Here is a 22275-nt window from a genome sequence, read left to right as displayed (position 1 = left end):
CTTCTTAAAAACCAGTTAAGCATTTCAGAAAATGTGGCAAATGAATGTCAAGCATTATCTAAGTGCTTTTTATTTATTTTTATTTTTTAAATTTTTTGTTTATTGCAGTAACATTGGTTTATAACATTGTATAAATTTCAGGTGTACATCATTATACTTCTATTTCTGCATAGATTACATCATGTTCACCACCCAAATACTAATTACAACCCATCACCACACACATGTGCCGAATTATCCCTTTCGCCCTCCTCCCTCCCCCCTTCCCCTCTGGTAACCACCAATCCAATCTCTGTCTCTATGTGTTTGTTTATTGTTGTTATTATCTACTACTTAATGAAGGAAATCATACGGTATTTGACCTTCTTCCTCTGACTTATTTCACTTTGCATAATACCCTCAATGTCCATCCATGTTGTCACAAATGGCTGGATTTCATCGTTTCTTATGGCTGAGTAGTATTCCGTTGTGTCTATATACCACATCTTCTTTATCCATTAGTCCCTTGATGGGCACTTAGGTTGCTTCCAAGTCTTGGCTATTGTGAATAACGCTGCAATGAACACAGGGGTGCATGTATCTTTACGCATTGGTGTTTTCAAGTTCTTTGGATAAATACCCAGCAGTGGAATAGCTGGATCATATGGTAGTTCTATCCTTGATTTTTTGAGGACTCTCCATTCTGTTTTCCATAGTGGCTGCACCAGTTTGCACTCCCACTAGCAGTCTATGAGAGTTCCCTTCTCTCCACATCCTCTCCAACACATGTTGTTTCCTGTCTTGTTAATTATAGCCATTCTGATGGGTGTGAGGTGATATCTCATTGTAGATTTGATTTGCATTTCCCTGATAGTTATTGATTTTGAACATCTTTTCATGTGTCTGTTGGCTATCTGTATATCTTCTTTGGAGAAAGGTCTGTTCAGGTCTTTTGCCCATTTTTTAATTGGGTTGTTAGTTTTTTTTGTTGTTGAGATGCATGAGTTCTTTATATATTTTGGATATTAAGCCCTTATCAGATGTATGGTTTGCAAATATCCTCTCCCAATTGTTAGGTTGTCTTTTCGTTTTGTTGATGGTTTCCTTTGCTGTGCAGAAGCTTTTTAGTTTTATGTGGTCCCATTTGTTTATTTTTTTCTATTGTTTCTCTTGCATGGTCAGACATGGTGCTTGCAAATATGTTGCTAAGACCGATGTCGAAGAGCGTACTGCCTATGTTTTCTTCTAGAAGTTTCATAGTTTCAGGTCTTACATTCAAGTCTTTAATCCATTTGGAGTTAATTTTTGTGTATGGTGTAAGGTAAGGGTCTACTTTCATTTTTTTGCACGTGGCTTCTAAGTGCTTTTTAAATTTTGCCCCTGAATTCAGGTTGCATAGTAGTTGCTATAGATTCCCCCCCCTGGGTTCCACCATAGCCATCTGATAGTTCCACCGTCAAATCAGGATGCGTGTCTTGTAATTGTATGTTCACATTAGACTTAGCTTTTCAAGTTTCTCCAGACATTTTTAGGCCCATCCTCAGAGCTTATGCCCACATGAAACAAATGCAGAAACTTTAACAAGTTAGAGTGATAGTTTTAGTAAAGTTTCCTGATTTCTGCATGGCTTATAGCATTCCCTGCCTGCATCCTTAACTTTGCATTTTGTAATCTCAGCACAAACATGGCAGAGAAGAAACTCAAAGTCGCTTCCTCAGGCAGTTTGGTGGATAGAGGCTCAGAAGACTCTTAAGCCAGTGACCACTCATTCGTTCAGTGACCACTTTACCCCCAGCACACGGGGACCCAGGGCTCTACAGCACGTGCACTCGTTTAGTTCCTGTAAGTGCAGTGTGTAGAGGGGAATACGGACACGATTGATGTCCCTTAGTCGTTACAAGGGACATGTGTGAGCCCAGACAGTACTGTGAGTGTGTGTGTGTGTAGATCTCGATATGTTTACTGGATTGTGATTGGGGCTGCGCAAAGTAACCCAGTTCCTGCAGGTTTTGAGCTGCGTTGATTGAGCACACATTCCCGAGCCTGCTGGGAGGCCTGGGCTGGGTGGACTGCCATGTGGTTTCTGCGCTTTCTAGGAGGAGACAGATGTCTGCAGTCCCAACCAAGGAGAGCCCTGCTCCCAGTGATGAGAACTCACCTCCTCTTTGCCACCCCCCCACTCCGTACGGCTCCCATGGGAACTGAGTGAATCCACAATGGCTTAGGGAACAGTCACAAAGACACTTGTGGGGAAAAAGTTAAACTTCACCAGAAAATAAAAAATGCAAATGAAGCCTTGTTTTCCTGAGCTCTTTGTACCTTCCCAGTGAGCAGAGCTGGAAAGAAAGAACTGCTGATGAGAGATTGGTGAGGCCGACAGTCTCGGGCGTGCTGGCTTCGGTATAAGTTGCAAACACTCCTCTAAAACATTTTACCAGTATTTGTCAGGAGCCCTAAAATATTCTTACTCTTCACCTGCCACTTTCGTTTGAGGTGTTTATCTTAAGGACATGATTCTCAATGTGGATCAAATGCCTTTTGCAAAAAAGATGCTAACTGGGGCATTCCTTAGAATAGTAAAATGTTTGCAACGATGTCAGCATCCCAAAGTAGGGATGTGGCTAAGGAAACTGGAATGTCGCCAGTTCTTTGGACTATTATGCAACATCCCAAAGCTTCAAGTAGTGTATTATAAAATGGAAAACCCTCATTATAAACGTCAAATTTCAGCAGGATACAAATTTATATTTATAATACAACTGTAGTCATAAAAGCTGAGCAAAAACTATGCGTAGGAAAAAATTGGAATAAAATTATACTCAGGTATCCTGGTTGTGTTTTAGATCATAGATTTGTGGCCAATTTTTCCTCTTATTTAACAGATTGAGTTCCTCAGATTTTCTCCTCTGACTGAATTAAAACAATCAGTGCCCCATCATCTTACCCCACCCAGATCTTGGACATGCCTTGGGAACCCCACTGAGGCACATGGTGCCCCTCATGCGCCTGCCTGGGCCCCATGGTTCTGAGGTCTGGGCAGGCCAGGACTGCTGGGGCTGCAGCCATTGCATGGCCTTCTTCTGTTTCCCATCCAGGTGTGTTGGCTGTGGATGGAATGGCCACCGAGTCCTCTCCTCTGCCTTCCCCAGCTCCCAGTGCACTCTATGCTTATTGTTCAGGGAAATGGAAACCTTCCAGTGTGAAACCTAATGGACAGACCATTTTGAGTGCCTACAAGGATGTGTCTTCGTTTGCTTTTCCTCCTTGATTCAAGGGTGTGCAGGGCAATGGCAGTGTGGTAGGTAGTTCAGGTGACTCTGGAGACAAAGTTGGACCATTCCCCAGGCCCAGGCCCTGCACTGGGTGGGTCATAGGGCCTTTGGGCTAGCAGGCCCTTCTGCATTCTGGGGCCGTGCAGCAGGCTGCTTGTCTGGGAGGATGCAGCAAGGCTGTGGCCGTGCACTTGCTCTTTAGCCTTCCATAAGCACAGAGAGGCAGGTGTGGGAGCAGGGCATCCAGCTTGCAGGAGGAGCCTATTATCTGAAGGCTGTCAGGAGTGAGCTTGCTGGATCTTGGGTCCAGCAGGAGCTGCATGTGTTTCTGTGGCGTATTGAGTCCACTTGTGATGCTTGAGCGTGAGTGACACAGTTGCCTGTCAGTGTGAGGGTGGGGCTGCCGCCCCTTCCTGGCTGTCTGCTGCAGCCGTTAGATTTTCTGGCAGGTGCAGAGTAGTTGGCACTGCTCTGGGTTGGAGCTGTGGTTCTGTGCCACCTGTGTAGGAAGGCTGGGCAGCCTGCAACACACTTTATCTGAAGGCTTCTTAGGGCAGGGATGGAGAGGGGCAGAGCTGTTGGCAAACTGGATGCCTGTCACTTAGGAAGAGGTTTATTTGTTGGACTTTTCTGCAGTTATGCTTTTTGAGTACCTTTTCAGCATGCAGTGGCCCCACTGGCCCTCCTTAACTACACGTGACTTGTAGTATTTGCATTGGCCACGAGCCAGGATGCTGTCAGACCATTAGGAAGGGAGGGGCCCTGTATTTTTTTAAGTGATGAAGATGGTGGATTTTTTTTTTTTTGAGGGAGATTGGCCCTGTGCTAACATGTTGCCAATCTTCCTCTTTTTCTTTTTTCTCCCCAAAGCCCCAGTACATAGTTGTGTATCATAGTTGTTGAGTTGCAGTTCCCCTACATGGGATGCTGCCTCAGCATGGCTTGATGAGCGGTGAGTAGGTCCGAGCCCAGGATCTGAACCAGTGAACCCTGGGCCGCCGAAGCGGAATGCGTGAACTGAACTGCTACGCCACCGGGCAGAGGGGCCCTGTATTTTAAAGGAGGTCTATGTGTTCTTTTTGGGGGAACAAATTTCTTTTTATTGACAAATTGAAAAGCCAACACAACTGATTGCATTATTTTGAACAGAAGTATATTGCAGAAAAAGCTGGAAGGAAGCAGTCCCACTGTGCTTTGACCTTGTGCTGCAGTACTGGAATGTCTGTCCAGGTGGGTTGTGCTGCGGTAGCCTCATACCCTTCCTGGGATTCTAGTCCACTGAGTTGGGATAGTTACAGTGTAAGCAGTTTTTTACTTCCCGTTTATTGTCCATTTGCTGGATGTAACAGAGGGAAGAATGTGTTGAAATGTATCAATTCCCGATTGATGGGCGGTCAGGGGCATTTCAAGAGCTACTGAAATCTAGCCAAGGGATTGGGTTGCCAGCCTGGTTCCTTGCAAGGCCATGCCCAGTGAATGACCACAGACAGCCTTTCATGCAGACATGTTGGAATTGCTGCAGAGGCAGTGGCCATGAGACTCATTTGAGTGCTTGTGCATGACCCTCAGATACTGAGCACCGGTGAATGCCACTCCCCACTCTCACTGTTAAGTGGATCAGAGGAATCCCAGTTGCGTTGTAAGTAGCATGAGAACATGAGCGGAGTTTTGGAGTTGATGTGTCTGAGTGATTTATTGAGGACCAAGAATTGACCATGAAAGCAGCTTACTCTTTTGTAAATGGCCCCAGCCACAGTCACCTTGTTGGAGCTCTCAGTGAAAGCTGGATTATCTGTCAGTTAGAGCAGCAGACTTTTCCAATTAGCCAATGACTTTAAGATTCTACATCTTCTCAGCAAGAAAGATACTTGCTGTATGACTTTTTGTGAGTGTATTTCTTGGTTTTTCATTGTGTTATTACTGGTCAAGTGGAAGGGCACCGTATTCATACTGACTGACCATTTCCCCATCTAATTGTGGGGCACAGGGCCTGTCCTGCCCGTTCTCGTTGGTGTCGGACTTCCACCTTGACACCCAGCTCCCAGCCAGACCATGTGAGTGAGGGCAGGGCCCAGGGCCGCCATCTCAGTGCTTGGTGCCCCATCTGGGCTCAGCAGGGCTCTGTGGATTTTAATGGGCTCTGACATATTTTGTCAGATTGCTTTTCAGAACCCATTTATCCTTCCCTTAGCAGAACGTCTGTGTTTTGTAGGCTCCTCGTGCTTCAGAAGGTCTGTTTCTCATGACCTGTGTCAGGAGTGTGTATTTTAAACTTTGAAACTTGACCAATTTTATAGGTGAACTGGGATATCTCATTATGTTTATTTGAATTTATTACTAACTAGTGCTGTTGGCCATTTCTTTATGATTTTAACTGACTGCCTTTTATAAATAACCTTTTCAGGTATTTTCCTCAGTTTCAGTGGGCTGACTTATGTATTTTCCTTTTAGGAAAGAATTCTTTGTAGATTGTTTGATGTTGAGCCTTGGCCTGTACTGTGTTGCAGATGTTTTCCCAATTTGTTTGACTTCCTACTTTTTTCACTTATAGCCGTTGTAAGTTTATGTGTGGTGACGTGGACCAGGTTTCCGTCTGTCCTGGGCTTGTCCCTGGAGGGTTGTTCTGACCAGCCGCACACACGCAGTCAGGACTCCTGGGGTTGTCCTGTGTTCTTGTTTTCCTTGTCACTGTGGGTGAAATGCCTTTATACACTCCTTTCGTTCGCCTTTTTGCCGCAGTGGAACACCCCACATGCATTCCTTTTTCCCCTTCTCGACGTGGTTCACCAAGGCCTTTGGAAATGAGCAGAGTCTTGTGTTGGTCCATCTTTCTTTCCATGCGGCTGCATCATTAATGATTTGAGTGAGGGAGCATTTTACTGATTGATTTAAAGACCTGTTTATCCTTTGAGGAATTATTTTTGACTTAATTAGATAAAGAGAGTAAATGAATTCAATGGATTGATTTATGATCAGTTTGCATTTTCAGATTATCATGACTCAAGAAATCATATTCTCTCTCTCCTGTCAGCCACCCTTCTGAAAGATGGGTATCTCTACCGTTCTAATTGGAAACACGGCATCAGAAAGAAGGTCTTAGCTGAAAGTCTGCTACTCCTTTCCTCATTTAGAGATAATGAGGGGCCGAAGTCCTTTCATGCAGTGACTGTGGGTCCTGTGAGCCTGAGGAGAGCTCCCCAGCACTGCTGCCTCTCAGATGACCACTGCAGGGGTTAATGATCCGTGTGCTCCTGTGGAGGCGGTGTGTGTCTGGCTTCTGACTCTCTGAGTGCAGGAGAGGGGCGGGAACAGGAGGAAAGCCTGCACCGCCAGACACTTGGCCCCGGGCCTTTGGGGTCAAATCTGCATCCTGTTTTCTGAGAAACCGTGTCACCAATTCTCAGGGCAAGCTCAGCGATGATGGCAGCTTTTCAAGGGTGTCTCAGAATCAGAAAAGAGCTTTGCTTTCTTTTCAGAGAACTCGGAGCTTTTGCGGAAAAGAGGCAGCTAGAGTATATTGTATTTGGAAGAATGCTTGCTTCAGTTTGAACAAATTCTTATTAAGTTGTTTGCACTGTCATTAGTGGAAGCAAGTTAGTCTTGATGTATTATCTTAAATTCAGCAATAATTTGGATATTTCTCTTAACCAGAGAAATTGGGATTAAATCTTTTTTTCATACTTCATAGAACATCTTGGCATAATTTTCACTGTGTTTCAGTTCTAGTTGTTGATGTACTTACGCCATCCTCCTGGTCTGTGAGCTCTTGGACAGCAGTCCATTCATTCACTTGGCACGTGTTTATTGGGCACCTGCTTTGTGCCAGGCACTCCTGGAGGTGCTGGGGACATGGAGAATAAGGTGGACATGGTCCTGCTCTCGAGGAGCTCTTACTGTAGTGGGGGAACAGAAGCAGACAAGTAGGGACATAGTAGGGAGTGACGCAGCTGGTGATATGTGTCATGGAGGAAAGGTAGGGGGCAATGCAGCATGCTGGCATGCCACCTCTGTCCTCTGCAGCAGGTGGTCCAGTGCCTGGCATTTCACGGTATGGAATTGATCTGTCCTCTGCAAATATCTTTACTAACTAGCGGGGCATCAGTGGTGGGGCCCAAGCTCTCCGTTTGTGCCTCAGCAGTGGTTGGGGTTTGCAGGCTCTGGCTGGGAGCCTGTCCACTGCCTTTGGCCTTCTCTTCATTTCCGCAGCACCGTCCCTAGATCAGATCTCTTCTCCACCTCCACCCGCCGTGCTTGCAAACACCAGCGTGAGGAGTTACTCTAATGCTCGGATGTCTCCAAGGGCACCCTTTCCTCGGGAGGGAAGTCCAGCCCTAGAGCCTGGCCCCCAGGGCCAGCATCATCATCCTCACGGCTCTTCCTCCTGCCTCAGTCCTGCCTCATTCTGCACAGCCTCCTGGCGCTGGCTTCTGTGGGCTTCCCACACATTACCTTTCCCATCACTGTGTGTTCAGCTCTGCCGTCTTCTGAGGCTCAGGTCCAGTGCCACATCTTCCATGCTGTTGCCTCTCCAGGGGCCAAGGACTCCATGCTCTTCTGAACCTGCCAGCACCACCTGTCTGTCTCTTGTCGCACTGCTCACTCTCCACTTTGCTGGTTCTTTATTTACAGATGTGGCTGTGTGAGTTGCATCTCCCTATAAATAAATCTGGTCAGCAAATATTATAAATAAATGAGGTCAGTAAATGGAGAATGAATGAATCAGTGAGTCAGTAGATCCATGCACACACGCGTCCTCTCTTCCCCTAGACTCTATGGGGACTTCTTTGTTTCATCTTCACCTTTCTCCGAGCCCCACAGTTTCTTGCACATAAAAGTGCTCAATACATGTTAATAGAATCAATCAGTATTTCAACCAATGGCATTTCTATTAACAAAACTCCTACTCACAGCATTATTAAAAAATCGAAGATCCAGTCAAGCCAAAAGAATGTTATGAGATTAAAATTTTTTCTTTTGCAGAATTGACATTATAAAAACAAGGATCATCAAAGATACAGAAATTTCCCTTCACTCTCTAGCTCAGAGCCCACACCACTGTTGTCATTTTCCAGAGTGCTGTCGAGAGATCTTTTCTGCACGGAATGTGATGCCAGTGTTCTTGTACTGAGAGTGGAATAGCTGCTTGACCCAATGCTGTACTCACCCCCCCCCCCCCCCCGCCACTGGGCCCTCCACCTGCGGCTGGGTTCTGTGAGGTTGGAGACCCCCAGTTGGGGGTGTACTTGGGGGAAGGGTGGTGGGACGGGAAGCAGAGCTGTGCTGTTTGCGGGGGAAGGGTGGTGGGACGGGAAGCAGAGCTGTGCTGTTTGGGAGAGAGTGAGGTTGGTTGGTCCTTGTCATTTGGAGTCTCTCTGAGGGCCAGGAAGTTGGTGGTTGAATGTGGCTGAATCATGCCATTCTGCTGGCCAGCAGAGAGGACATTGTCCTGGTTTTGTCCTTGGTCTGTGACCTTTGTCTCCTGGTGTTCCATCCCCAGACTGGATGCCCGTGTCTGCAGGCTGCAGGTTTTTAGCCACGTTGCAGAATTGGGAACTGTGATGGTGGTTTAGTCTGTAATCTCGAGTTGGACATTATTTTAGAATTAAACCTTCCTACTGCTGAACCAATTTGATTATCACAGTAGTTGTTTTTGCTGAGCCAGAGAGTTTTTTGAATTTATAATCTTGAATGTGATGCTTCTTTCACCAAAGCAGGGCTTTTTTCTCTGCATTGGAGCCCAAATCTATGTAATTAAGTGCTAAGATCTCCATCACCAAAGTGTCAGGGTTTCAAATTTAAAACTCCCAAGTTGGGCAGTGCAAAAGATTAGACCATAGAGCGATTCCAGCTTGCTTATGAAGAAGAGAATATTTTTGATTACCAGTTAAGCTCCTAATTATGTGGAGAGGTTTATTGCGGGGTTTGTGCGATGTGGGTGATTCACGTAGTCGTAACAACAGTAGCTGCTCCCTGTCCACCAGCAGGTGCTGGCTCTCTCCCCGCAGCTTGTGCCACGTGAGACCGCTATCCAGACTGTGTCCCTGATCAGTGTCCTGGAATCCCTTGAGTTACAGGCTCTGGATTTGAGATATTTACCTCTTTCTGATGACCAAGCTACCCCCTTTGGTTTTCTCTGAGGGAGAGCTTAGCTGTGTCAGGCCCTTTTACTTTCTAACACTCCCTGGGAATTATAGGATGAGATTCTACCTCTGCTGTCCTGGCCGTTTCTGATGCCGATGTCTTGCAAGGTGGGCGAGTGTTCCCTGAGCAGAGGAGGCTGTGAGAGAGGAGCCCCCCGGGAGACCCCCAGCTCGGGTGAGCTTGTGGTGGTGACAGACTCTTGCTGTATGACTGAGGAGAAGGATGTGACCCATGTTTCATGACTGAGGGATTGCTATTTTTATCTACCAAGTTAGGCTTTTCTGAGTTGTAGCCACACAAGGGAGATCAGGAAGCCATGACTCTTCCCTCCCCTCCTCTCTGAGTCAGAGGCCTCAGTGCTCCGCCCCATCTCAGTGTTGGCAAAAGCGATAGAAAGAGCACAGACTCTGTTGTCAGATGGACTGGTTCATGGGCTGGCTCTGCCGCTTCCCGGCCCGTTACCCCCCTGCAGGCCCTCGTCTGTCAGATGGGAGTATTTACCTCAGCAGGCTGTTTTTGGATGTAATGGGCCCTAGCACAGGAGGACGCACTATGGAAGCTCAGAAGAAACGCTCTGTCCTTTGGTGGTGTAGGTGTCATTACTGCCTGGTTAACTCTCCTGGGTGGGCAGCTCTCATCGCCACAGTGTCCTTAGTTTGAGTCCATCAACCTGCCTATTCTTTCATCCATTGACCCTTTCTGTCTTTTGGACGTGGAGGCATGGGTAGAAAATTTCTGCTCTTTATTTACCTGTGACAGGTTTTTGGATATTTCAAAGTAGCAGTTATATCCCTATGTGGTTTTCTTCTTACCAGGCTGACTATCCTCCATTCTTTATTATTAGTTTTCTGTATCTACCCATCCACCCACCTACTCATCCATCCATCCATGCACCCATCCAGTCTGGTGGAGTAGTCAGAACTCACGCTGGGCGAGGGTTGGGGTGGGAAACTATCCCTTTTTATTTTCTGCAGAAGGGTACAGAGTGAAAAGAGAACATGAATTTTCACAATGAACAGTTATTATTTTTGCAATAAGGAAAAAAATGTTGTTTAAGCCATCAAGATAGTTAATTAAGGTCTATCTTTTCCACAGATAAATATCCCTAGAGAAAAAGTTCCTGAGGGTGGTGGTACTGCCCTTGGAAATGGCTTGAGAAACTTGTAGGGAGTTTGGGGGTCAGAATGATTAGTGTGAGGGGAGCTGCTGGCATTCAGTGGGTGGGGCCAGTGCTAGCCATCATACAAAGTGTGAACAGCACTGCAGAAGAAATAGAGAATCTGAATAGACCAATCACAAGTAAAGAGATTGAAAAAGTAATCAAAAACTTCCCAAAAAATAAAAGTCCAGAAGCAGATGGCTTCTCTGGTATATTCTGCCAAACATTCAAAGAAGATTAATACCTATCCTTCTCAAACTCTTCCGAAATATTGAAGAAGACTGGATGCTTCCTAACTCATTCTATGAGGCCAGCGTTACCCTGATACCAAAACTAGATGAGGACAACACAAAAAAGGGAAGTTACATGCCAATATTGCTGATGAACATAGATGCAAAAATCCTCAACGAAATGTTAGCAAATTGAATACAACAATGCATTAAAAGGATCATACACCGTGATCAAGTGGAGTTTATTCCAGGGACACAGGGATGGTTCAACATCTGCAAATCAATCAGTGTGATACACCACATTAACAAAATGAGGAATAAAAATCACATGGTCATCTCAATAGATGCAGAGAAAGCATTTGACAAGATCCAACATCCATTTTTGATAAAAACCCTCAATAAAAGGGGTATAGAAGGAAAGTACCTCAATATAATAAAGGCCATATATGATAAACCCACAGCCAACATCTTACTTAATGGTGGAAAACTGAAAGCCATTCCTCTGAGAACAAGAAGAAAACAAGGGTGCCCACTCTTACCACTGGTGTTCAATCCCACAGTAGTGAAAGTTTTGGCTAGAGCAGTTAGGCAAGAAAGAGAAATAAAAGGGATCTGAATTGGGAAAGAAGAAGTAAAACTCTCACTGTTTGCAGATGACATGATTATATATGTAGAAAACCCTAAAGAATCCACCAGAAAACTATTAGAAATAACAACTACAGTAAGTTGCGTGGGGTACAAAATCAACATACAAAATTCAGTTATACACCAATAACGAACTAGCAGAAAAAGAAGAGTACAATCTCATTTACAGTCACACCAAAAAGAATAAAATATCTAGGAATAAATTTACCCAACGAGGTTAAAGACCTATGCATGGGAAACTATAAGACATTATTGAAAGAAATCAAAGAAGACATAAAGAAATGGAATGATATTCTATGCTCATGAATTGGAAGAATAAAAATAGTTAATATGTCCATATTACCTAAAGCAATCTACAGATTCAGTGCAGTCCCAGTCAGAATCCCAATGACATTCTTCACGGAAATAGAACAAAGAGTCCTAAAATTTATATGGAACAACAAAAGACCCTGAATAGCCAAAGCAATCCTGAGAAAAAGAACAAGGCCGGAGGTATCACAATCCCTGAATTCAAAATATACTACAAAGCTATAGTAATCAAAACAGCCTGGTACTGGCAGAAAAACAGACAAACAGATCAATGGAATAGACTTGAAAGCCTGGAAATAAAACCACACATCTCTGGACAGCTAATCTTCAACAAAGGAGCCAAAAACGTACAATGGAGAAAGGAAAATCTCTTTAAAAAATGGTGTTGGGAAAACTGGACAGCCACATGCAAAAGAATGAAAGTGGACCATTATCTTACACCAGACACAAAAATTAATTCAAAATGGATTGAAGACGAATGTAAGACCTGAAACCGTAAAACTCCTAGAAGAGAATATAGCCAATACACTCTTTGATGTTGGTCTTAGCAATATCTTTTCAAATACTGTGTCTACTCAGGCAAGGGAAACAAAAAATAAACAAATGGGACTACATGAAACTAAAAAGCTTGTACAAGGCAAAGGAAACCATGAACAATACGAGAAGACAACCCACCAACTGGGAGAAAATATTTGCAAATCATATATCCATCCGACAAGGGGTTAATTTCCAAAATATATAAAGAACTCATACAACTCAACAAGAAAAAACAAACAACCCGATCAAAAAATGAGCAAAGGATATGAACAAGACATTTTTCCAAAGAAGATATACAGATGGCCAACAGGCACATGAAAAGATGTTCAACATTACTAATTCTTAGGGAAATGCAAATCAAAACTACAGTGAGATATCACCTTAATACCTGTCAGAATGGCTATAATTACCAAGACAAAAACTAACAAATGTTGGAGAGGATATGGAGAAAAGGGAACCCTTATACACTGCTGATGGGAATGCAAACTGGTGCAGGCACTATGGAAAACAGTATGGAGATTTATCAAAAAATTAAAAATAGAAATACTATATGATCCAGCTACCCCACTATTGGATATTTATCCAAAGAACATGAAATCAACAATTCAGAGAGATTTATGCATCCCTGTGTTCACTGCAGCATTATTCACAATAGCCAGGATGTGGAAGCAACCCAAGTGCCCATCAACGGATGAATGGATAAAGAAGATGCGGTATATATCTACAATGGAATACTATTCAGCTATAAAAAAGACACAGTCATGCCATTTGTCACAACGTGGATGCACCTTGAGAGTATTATGTTAAGTGAAATAAGCCAGACAGAGAAAGACAAACACTGTATGATTTTACTTACATGTGGAAGATAAACACATGGCTAAGGAGAACAGATTAGTGGTTACCAGAGGGGAAGGGGGTGGGGGAGGGCAAAAGGGGTAAAGGGACACATATATATGGTGATGGATAAAAACTAAACTATTGGTGGTGAACGTGATGCAGTCTATAAAGAAACTGATATATAATGATGTACACCTGAAATTACACAATGTTATAAGGCAATATGACCTGAACAGAATAGTTAAAAAAAAAAAAAGATGGAATTATTTTACAAATTGCTTTTTTAAGAATCATATAGCAGGACAGCATTTTCAAAGAATTTTATTTAAATCATCCCCTAAAGCCTTTCTATGATCTAAGAAGACAAGTGAGATTATTTTTAATTAAATGTCTGTTTTTGCATTCTGTGCCTTCATATTCGGGAGTTGTCCGCTTGGGACTGCTGATCTTCTGCCCAGGGCTCTGGCTGTGCCTCCTCTGCCTCCCACAGGAGCCCCTTGGGTTAGCTTGTGCACTTTTTGGCCTCTCTGCCACCCTGAGGGCTCTTTGAGGTCAAAATCCCACCTTTCTCAAGTTGGTGTCCCCAGGGCTCAGGGCCCGGCCCCTGAAGGAGGTGTTGTGGATAATGTGGGGAAGAGGGGGCAGCTGCAGCTCTAAAACAGCATTGCTCGTGCCGGTGTTAATGCTCGTGTGTGATTAAGGGATACAGGTAAGACATAGAGTCTAGTCAAATATCAGACGAAACAGGTTGGTTTAAATTCCTTTATTTTTAATAATGTGTTTGGCGTAAATGTCGCCTTAGAGAGAACCACAGTAGCCCTGACTGTCCTGGCTCCAGGGCCCATCAGTCCTGCCTGGCCGGGCGGGGGTTGTGTGCCCTGCACGGGACACCCGCCCCTCCTGTTGCTGCTTGTGGAGCGTCTGCATGGCTTGGGTAGGAAAGAGCTGAGCCCAAATTCCCGAGGCCCTGGGGCCCGAGAGCCCTGCTCCTGCCCTGGCTGCTGCAGCATTGCTCTTTAGGCCCACCCTCCGCTCATCGACAGCTGAGTACTGCCTCTTCTCTTTTTACTTGTGGTTTTATCGGTTTTACCCTTTGAATCGTATTTCTTCCTTTGAACCCTGGGATTTCCTGGAATTCTTCAGCTTCTGTGGTTTCCTCTCATCTGTGATCTTAGCTGGGAGTCTTCCCGTAGGATGGCTGTCCTGGCCTCTCCCCTGTGACTTGGCATGGCCCACGTTTAGGGAGCTAAGTCCTGCCCAGCGTAGGCTCCGGGGCTGCCGACATGAACACTAGACTCCTCAGGCTGCTGCACAAGGGCTTCCTTGTGGGTCGCTGTTCAGGTGTCCGCCCCTCCCATCTCCCTCCTTGCTTGCCCCATGGCACCTGCGGGGGCGGCGGGCTCTGGTGGGAGGTGTGTACCTTTGGAGTCAGATGGTCTTGAGTTAAACTCTGTCACGGCTGTTCGCCATTTCAGATTCTTGACTCTGAGGACTCCTTCCCACCCCACAGTGTTGAGTCTCCTGGGTCCTTACGGCAGATGGTTTAGTAGGTTCGCATCTAACTGAGGGAACCTGTGCTAAATGTGCTGATTTTCTCATGGTTTCTTCCAGGCCACACCTCCAGGAACCACGAGCACCCTGTCTCCTGTGGGCACTCCCTGAGGGGTGTTTTCTGCTCTTGGGGCCTGTCCCTCAGCTTTGACTCTCTGATCACAGCCTGGGGCCTTCCAGAGTGTTCTGTGCCTTCTCTCATGTCAGATGCTTTCTCTGGCAGGATCGATATTTATCTCATTCTGACAATATTGGGTCATTCCGATTCTCTTGACTTTTCAAAGACAAATTGGCATAGGGGTTCTCTGAGTTAAATGCCATTACTTCATTACTTGGAAGAGTAACAAAATGTCCATTGTGAGAAATGACACTTAGAACAGGCTGCCACATTTCCTCGGATAAAATAATAAGCCAGCTGAACAGATCAAGAAAAGTCATTTGGCTTCTGCCCGTCTGGCGCAGCAGCCTGCCTCCTGCGGGCCCGGCTGTGTGGGCCCGGCTGCCTCTGTGAACCGGGAGGGGGGCTTCAGGCCCCTGTTGACTTTTATTCCAGCTGAGGAAGTAGCACGATGCTTTGAAGGCCCTTGAAAGAGAGAACACGTCGATGGAAGCTTCTCCAAAGAAGTCCTCTGATTATCGTTGTTGACTCAGTTCCCTGAGATTGGAAAATGAAATCACATCTGCTCTAGGGTGGTGGGATGTTGAACTGATTCTGTCGAAGCTGTTTTCCAGCGAGGTATTCCCCGCCTTGAGGAGGCCACTTAACACTCTTGTCTTTGAACTTGATCTTGCAGCTGGAAAGGCGTTAGGATGGGCGGGACCTGGCACTGGGGGCGGGCCCTACAGCACACATTAATGAGCCTCCCGGAGACTTAGTTTCCTTGTCTGTGAACTGGCAGAGATAACACCTGCTGCCTAGGCTGCTCATAGAAATCCAGAGCCGGTGTCTTCCTGCAGAGTCATGGTGGGGGCTCGTCAGAGGGTGCGCTCAGGTCAAACGTTGGCCTCCTGGGACAGCAGAGTTCTGAGGCCAGGCGCCTTGCTGGGCCAGGCCAGTGGGCAGAGCGGGTGCCTGAGGGTGGGAGGGATAGCCCGCAGCCCTGAAGGGCATCTTGGAGGGTGCACATGTCACAGGCGTGCTCAGGCTGAGAGGAGGGATCTCAGAGCAGGCCAGGCCATTGTCATCACAGTCCTGTGTCAGAGGGAAGAGGCCCAGGGCCCAGGCCACATGGGTCTGCCAGCCAGGACCTTGGCTGGTGAGCACACAGCCTGGGTCTGAGTCGTCACCTTCATACCCGGGTGACTCTCTGACACCTAAATGTTTGTGTTTTCAATTTTTAAAGTTGTTGTCCACTTGAATCCTTGAGCTTCTTGAGGGCACTGACTCTTACTCATCTCTGTGCCCAATGGCTGGAGTGTAGGGACAGAGCCACCATACCTGCTGTATGTTGTCACATTGCCCCAGCATGGGGACAACCCAACGTCCAAGAAGGGACAGGTGATTCACACAACGTGGCCTGTCCATACAGTGGAATGTTCTTCTACTATAGGAAAGAGTAGCGTGCTGACACGTGCTAGGCATGGATGAACCTTGACAACGTGGTGCTGAGTGAATGAAGCCGGTCACAAGAGGCCACATGTTGTGTAATTCCATTAATATGAAATGTCCAGAACCTGCAGATCCACAGAGACAGAATGCAGATTGCTGGTTGCCAGGGGCTGAAAGGGTTGGGGGTAATGGGGTAATGGGTACAGTTTGTTTTTGGGGTGATGAAAATGTTCTGGAATTAGATGGTGGTGATGGTTACCCAACTCTGTGAATATAATAAAACTCACAGAATTGTACACTTTAAAAGGGTAAATTTTAGGCTATGTGAATTACATTTCAGTAAAGTAGACCCCCCAAAACAAACCAAAACAAAAAAACACTTGTTGAGTCAATGACTGAATGGGGGACTAAGCGTGCCATTTTCGTTTGTGTACGTGTGCAGATACGCTCTCACACGTCCCAGGAGAGGTACTGTGATGAGGGACTTAAGAGCTGAACTGAGTGGACTCTCTTCTCAAGGATCTGCACTGCCGTGAGGCTGTGCTGTGTTGGGCGCGTGAGCAGGGCCGTGGCCCTCCTGTCTAGGTTCCTGAGGCCCCAGAGAGGGCCCAGCTGGCTGGCTCCCCTGCGTGGGATGCTGGCCCGGAAACGCCCTCCCCTCTTTTTACCTTTCTGATTTCTATTGTGAACACAGAACAGAGTGGGAGGTTCTCCATCGTGGTTCTTCCAGCCACACACCTTAGTGGGAGTCAGGAGTTGTGTCGGGCTGCCAGCGAGGAAATGGTAGAAACGCGAGTGTCAAGTGTGCCTGTGAGAGCGCAGAGCTGTCGTCCTTTGTGGGGGCAGTTAGGGACATGGGCCCTTGGACCACGTCCTGGCCCCACCGCGTACCAGGTTGCAGCTGGGCCGTGTCCCTTGTTTCTCAGCACCTCATTTTCTAAGGGGTACAGTGGTAGTGACAATAGTTAAATGAATGAGTACATTTGAAACATGTAGAAGAGTGCCTGGCCTATAATAACCACTCAGTAAATGTTAGCAGTTATTATTATTATAAGTATTGTCATTTTCACCCCCTTAAAATTTCCTACATATATTCTGGGCTAAAATGTTTCTTTTCTTAAAGAACATTTTCCTTGCAGAGATGCCATGCACATTTGCAGAATAAAGCAAAAGTAAATAAAAAAGATAGGATACACAATTTTCTAAACATTTATGAATGTTAAGCTGGATGATAGCAGTTCTTGTAAGGATCTAAAATTAGTTTATTCAAATATCTGGTAAGCCATTTCAATTAGGTGTCTGTTTTGCATTTTAAAACTTGTAAGTTATGTTTTCTCATTCGGTTTCTTCTACTTGAAGAAGGAAGTTATTTATAGCACCATTGCCTGTTCTTTTTTTCAAACACATCTGTGTTCCTGCTTTCCTGGGTATTTGCTCATCCCGTAAAAGTATTTACCCAGTGTAGTTTTGGAGTCCCTAACCTTGGAAACAGGTTTTTAGAGGGATTATTACTGAATGAGTAGATGAATATATTAGAAACAGAATTTTAAAAATCTTTTGAAAAAACTTTCAGGTCTCTCTTAGGAATAAGTAATATATTTTAGGTTCTCTCTTCTTAGCATGCAAAATGCCTGAGAAGCAGTCATTTACAATATATTATGTTAATTAATCAGAGAAGATTAAGAATATTAATTATCTGCAACTAATTAGGTATTAAACTTGAGAACCATTGAGTGATGAGGGGGAAGAGTGCATGAGTCTTCTAGTTAGAGCAAGGAAAATGGGACTGAGAGAGGTCTGACACAGCGTGGGGGTCTCTCTTCAGTCACTCCGCCCTGTGTTGTTGATTCTGTGGGTTAACTGCTCGCTGTCTTTTCCATGCTCCGCGGCACACAGAGCAAGAGGACGTGGACGCTGCCGACGTCTCCTGCGTGCCTGCAGAAGTGCTGCGCAACGTGGAGGCTGACACGTACTGGTGCATGAGCAAGCTGCTCGATGGCATTCAGGTGAGCCCCTCTGGCACCGACGCCAGGGGGATGTGATTCTGCGTCGAACATCAGTTTTGTGAAGAGCGTGGGGCCTGATGCCACAGGCCTGCTTCTGAATCTCGGCTCCACCACATACTACCTTCTGAAGCCTCTGTTTCTACATCTGGAGTAGTACCTACTCCTCAGGGTTGACTAGTGTGAGAAATACCGTGTGTGGGGGTGTGCACATGTGTCGGCCCTTGTTCAGGGGACAGTGGTGGTGTCCTGCTGAGGGTTCCAGCGGGAGGGTGTGGTGCAGGGCTCCGAGGGAGTGGGGTTCTGCTCTACAGAGTCTGATCCCCACAGTTTCCGATCTCCCCAGCTCTGCTGCCTGCAACTCCAAGTGGTACCAGCACCAAATGTGGGGTGTTGACAAGCTGTTGCCCGTGGGTGGCAAACTGTATTCAGAGGAATCTGCTCCTTAAAGGGCATCAGATTTAGGCCCTCAGCCTCTCATCAGTAACACAAGGCCTGTGACCAGATGGCCTCACAGCCCCTGCAGGTCCTGGGCCGGGGGTCTGACTGCTGGTTCCAGAGAGCAGCACGAGCTGGAGGGAGTCCTGCTCTTCTGGCTGGATTTGTCGTCAGTGGGGCTGGTGGCTGGGATTTTCACAGAAGAGCCACAGGTCTCCCAGCGCCAGGGATGATTTGATGGAAGCAGTTTGGGGGAAGAATCCTACTCAGAGCCTGGGAAGGACGTTGTTGGCAGGTAGAGGGCGGGAAGGACGACCGAAGCCTCTTGATGTAGCAGGAAATCACGAGGAAGATGGACGTGGGCCATTTTAGGCGCATCAAGTGGGTGTGGGCCATTTTAGGCACATCTTACACCAATACATCTTTCCCAGATGCCTGCTTTGTGCCAAGTGCTGCGTTCCACACTGGGGAGGGAGGGGGAAGTAGGGCGACAGGCCCCGCGAGGAGCTGGGTGTGAGATGTAGGTAGATGCGTAAGGGTGGCTTTATGAGGCATAAGACGTGTGCTCCCTAGGACCCGTATGTGGGATAAAGTGAGACGTGGAGGAGGGACGATGAATTTTGCTTACAGGAGGGTAAAAAGCCCAGAGCAGGGTTGTGGTTGATGGAAATTTTCTGAGGGACCACACGTCCAAGGTTCATTCTGGTCGTTCGTTTGCGGACAGTCCTTTGCAAAGATGGCTGCCACAGGGATGGAGGCTGTGCGGGCATCTGTGCGTTCTGCCAGGATCCCTTTTGTCCCAGGTAGAAGAGGGGCCCTGCCACCTGAAGAGAGAGGAGATGTGACGGGGTTGCACTTGTCACATGCGTTTCCCATCAGGGTTTGGCTTTTCCTGAGCCATTGTCATAGCTCGTTCCTGATGCCACTGACTGGAGAGACTCAGCTAAGTGACTTGATTTGAGCTGGTCCTAGTGAGGCTTTTATATGATGTGGTCTGAAGATTTAGGCCCTGAGGTTTAATTTGAATAAATGAGCTAGAAAGATTGTATTGACAGAAACGGTGTGGGCTCACATTACTTCTGATAACTTAGGAATTGACAAAGAGCAAGTAAAAGCCCTTCCTGTAATTGAAGCCTGGAAACCTTGTATCTGAAACCTGATCCAGACCTCCTTGTGACTGATTTTGTATTTTGTAAAGAAAAATGTGCCCGCTAGGGACATAATTCGGCCCATGTATCAATTCATCATTTCACTGCTTTGTTAATATTTTCATATTTTTTAGTCTTTCTCGTAAAACTTAACACTTTTTTCTCCCTTAGAAAAGAGATTGAATCATAATGTGAAACTTTATAAATTTCAAATGTCACTTCTCTGATCACACGAGTGATGGAACTTCTGCCGTTTAAATACAAGATTATCTGGCTTCTGTTTGTAAATAAAATCAGCTGTACAGTGAAATCGATGCTAGCTTTTCATTTTTCACCTGAGATTTGTTGTCTGGTGAAACGGTTTCTTGACAAGGGTGAGGTGTGTAAGGCCGGTGCTCTTCTGGTGCTTGTGTGTGCAGCACACAGCAGGCCAGCCGTAGCCATCCATCTTTCTCTGACGTGGTTGCGATTGACTCCACGTGATCCTTGTGTGAGCAAGTGCTCAGGGATACCAATTACCACCATCTGGGGGACTCGGGGAGATTGTAATTCCCTTAGATAGGGCCATCCCCGGTAACCCTGGGCGAGCTCTTCTGGGGGACTTCTTTAGTGTGTGCAAGTACTGCAGCCATTTCAAGTTTGAATAAGTGTGAGGATATGAACTGATTTAAAATCATAGGAGAAATGGACTGGGATGTCGGTATCCTGAGGAACTGGATGCTTCTGTCCTGATTGTTCGCTGCTTCTGTGTTTTAGCTCACTTCCCTCCTCCTGGTCTCAACCCTCTCCTCTCCATTCTTCTTAGAACTGCAAGAAGGATCTTCCTTAAGCACCCTTTTCATCACGTCATTGCCCTGATTGAAAACCTTTGAAAAAACCTGTTTTTGGTTTTGTTAAGTGTAAACACTTAGCCTGGCCTTCACCAGTCGTTCCCTGCCTTTTGTGAAGTTCAGGTTTATTTATCATGTTATGTTAACCGTCCACACCTTTGCCAAAGAGGCTTCAGGGAGTCAGAGTCGCTGGGCCGAGGCTCTGCGCAGTGGCCCTCCTCACGAGGAGTGGCAGGGCTTCTCAGGGCTGGTAGGTAGTAACAGCGGGGAGGAGGGTGAGGAAGTGGCACCCAGCCTGTCTTGAGCGTCTCCAGCCAGTCGGTGCCTCCAGACGGTGGTTCATCCTCACAGCGGGGCAGACGTTACACCCGTGCACACCAGAGGTGAGCCACGTGCCCAGGCTTGTGCTGGGACCCACATTTGATCCCTGAAGCCTGTGATTTTCTACTCTGCTTTATGACCATCTCCAGCTAAAATAAGTAGAAATGAGTTCCATTTTGCTGGAGAGGTTCTAGAGGGCAGAAACCACATCTATTCATTTTTCTTGCCCTCGAATTTCCTGGGTAGGAGCAGTGGTGTTTTTGGTTCACTTGGGGCCTCCTCTGAGGCTCTGCCTTCTGCGTGTGGCCAGAGTGTGGTGAGCACCTGCCATCTCCAGGCGCTGCGTGCCAGTCGCAGGATGTGGGTGCGCATGAGTCACCATCCCCTGCTGTCCCCGAGGGGCTCACAGCCTGGTGGCAGGAGTGGGAGAGAGGACTGCCATGGAGGGCAGATGCTGGGAGAGGGGGCTCTGGTTCAGGGAGGTGGCAAACTGGGAAAAAGAACAAGCTGCCCCCTCCCACCCAATGCCTGGAAGCCTGGGTGATGTTGAATAGGAGTTGTCTACAGTGCGTGGCTGGGCTCCTTAATGAGGGAGCCCTCAGAAATGAAGAGAGATGAACCCCCTAGCTCCCGTGAATTTGAGGGCAGTTGTCAGACACAGTAATGGCTAAGAGTTAGGTTTTACTGCCCTGGTGAGGTGGAAAAATAGGATAAAAGCAGGTCCTGGGGAAATCCAAGTGCTGTCCAGAAACAAAGTGAAATGGTTCTACAGTTGAGGTTCTCTGCCTTCATGTCTCAGGACCGCTTTACCTTCTTATGAAGTATTGAGGAGCTCAGAGAGCTTTTACTTATTTGTGTTATTACTATTGATATTTACTGTATTAGAAACTCAAACTGAGATATTTAAAAATATTTAGTAATTCATTTTAAAACAATGATAAACTCATATATGCTATTATAAGTAACGTATTTTTGTGATAAATTAATACTTTTCCAAAACAAAAATATTTAGAGAGAAGAAAGACTTTGTTTTACTTTTTTGGAAAACTCTGTAATTTCTGACTTAGACAGCTGAATCTCACATATGCTTCTCCATTGTCTGTTGTAATACGGTTTTTTGGTTGGAGTGTGGTGAAGAAAAACCAGCCTCACACAGGTGTGTAATTGGAGAAGGGAGGAGTGTTTTAATAACCCTTTCAGATAATTGTAGATGTTTTCTCTTTAATACTAACCACAACTTAACAAACGGTGGTTTCTTGAAGGTCAGCTGCGACGTGAAATCTGAAGCCACATCAGTGAACGCTTTGTACTCAGTTACATTAAGAT

General features: G+C 46.1%; 1 protein-coding gene across 2 annotated transcripts in view; it reads left to right on the top strand.

The window, feature by feature from the left end:
- The window catches only part of TBC1D22A (TBC1 domain family member 22A), a 347433-nt gene that overhangs the window by 170320 nt on the left and 154838 nt on the right, over positions 1 to 22275 (top strand). For both annotated transcript variants that reach the window (XM_058568130.1, XM_058568127.1), the window contains one exon: positions 18106 to 18215. In XM_058568130.1, coding sequence (XP_058424113.1) covers positions 18106 to 18215 — 110 coding nt within the window. The remainder of the gene's footprint in view (positions 1 to 18105; positions 18216 to 22275) is intronic.

Source organism: Diceros bicornis, chromosome 25, assembly GCF_020826845.1.
Source record: "Diceros bicornis minor isolate mBicDic1 chromosome 25, mDicBic1.mat.cur, whole genome shotgun sequence".
In the NCBI taxonomy this organism is placed as follows: domain Eukaryota; kingdom Metazoa; phylum Chordata; class Mammalia; order Perissodactyla; family Rhinocerotidae; genus Diceros; species Diceros bicornis.
The sequence above is the reverse complement of the archived record's forward strand: the minus strand, read 5'-3'. Positions and strand labels throughout refer to the sequence as shown.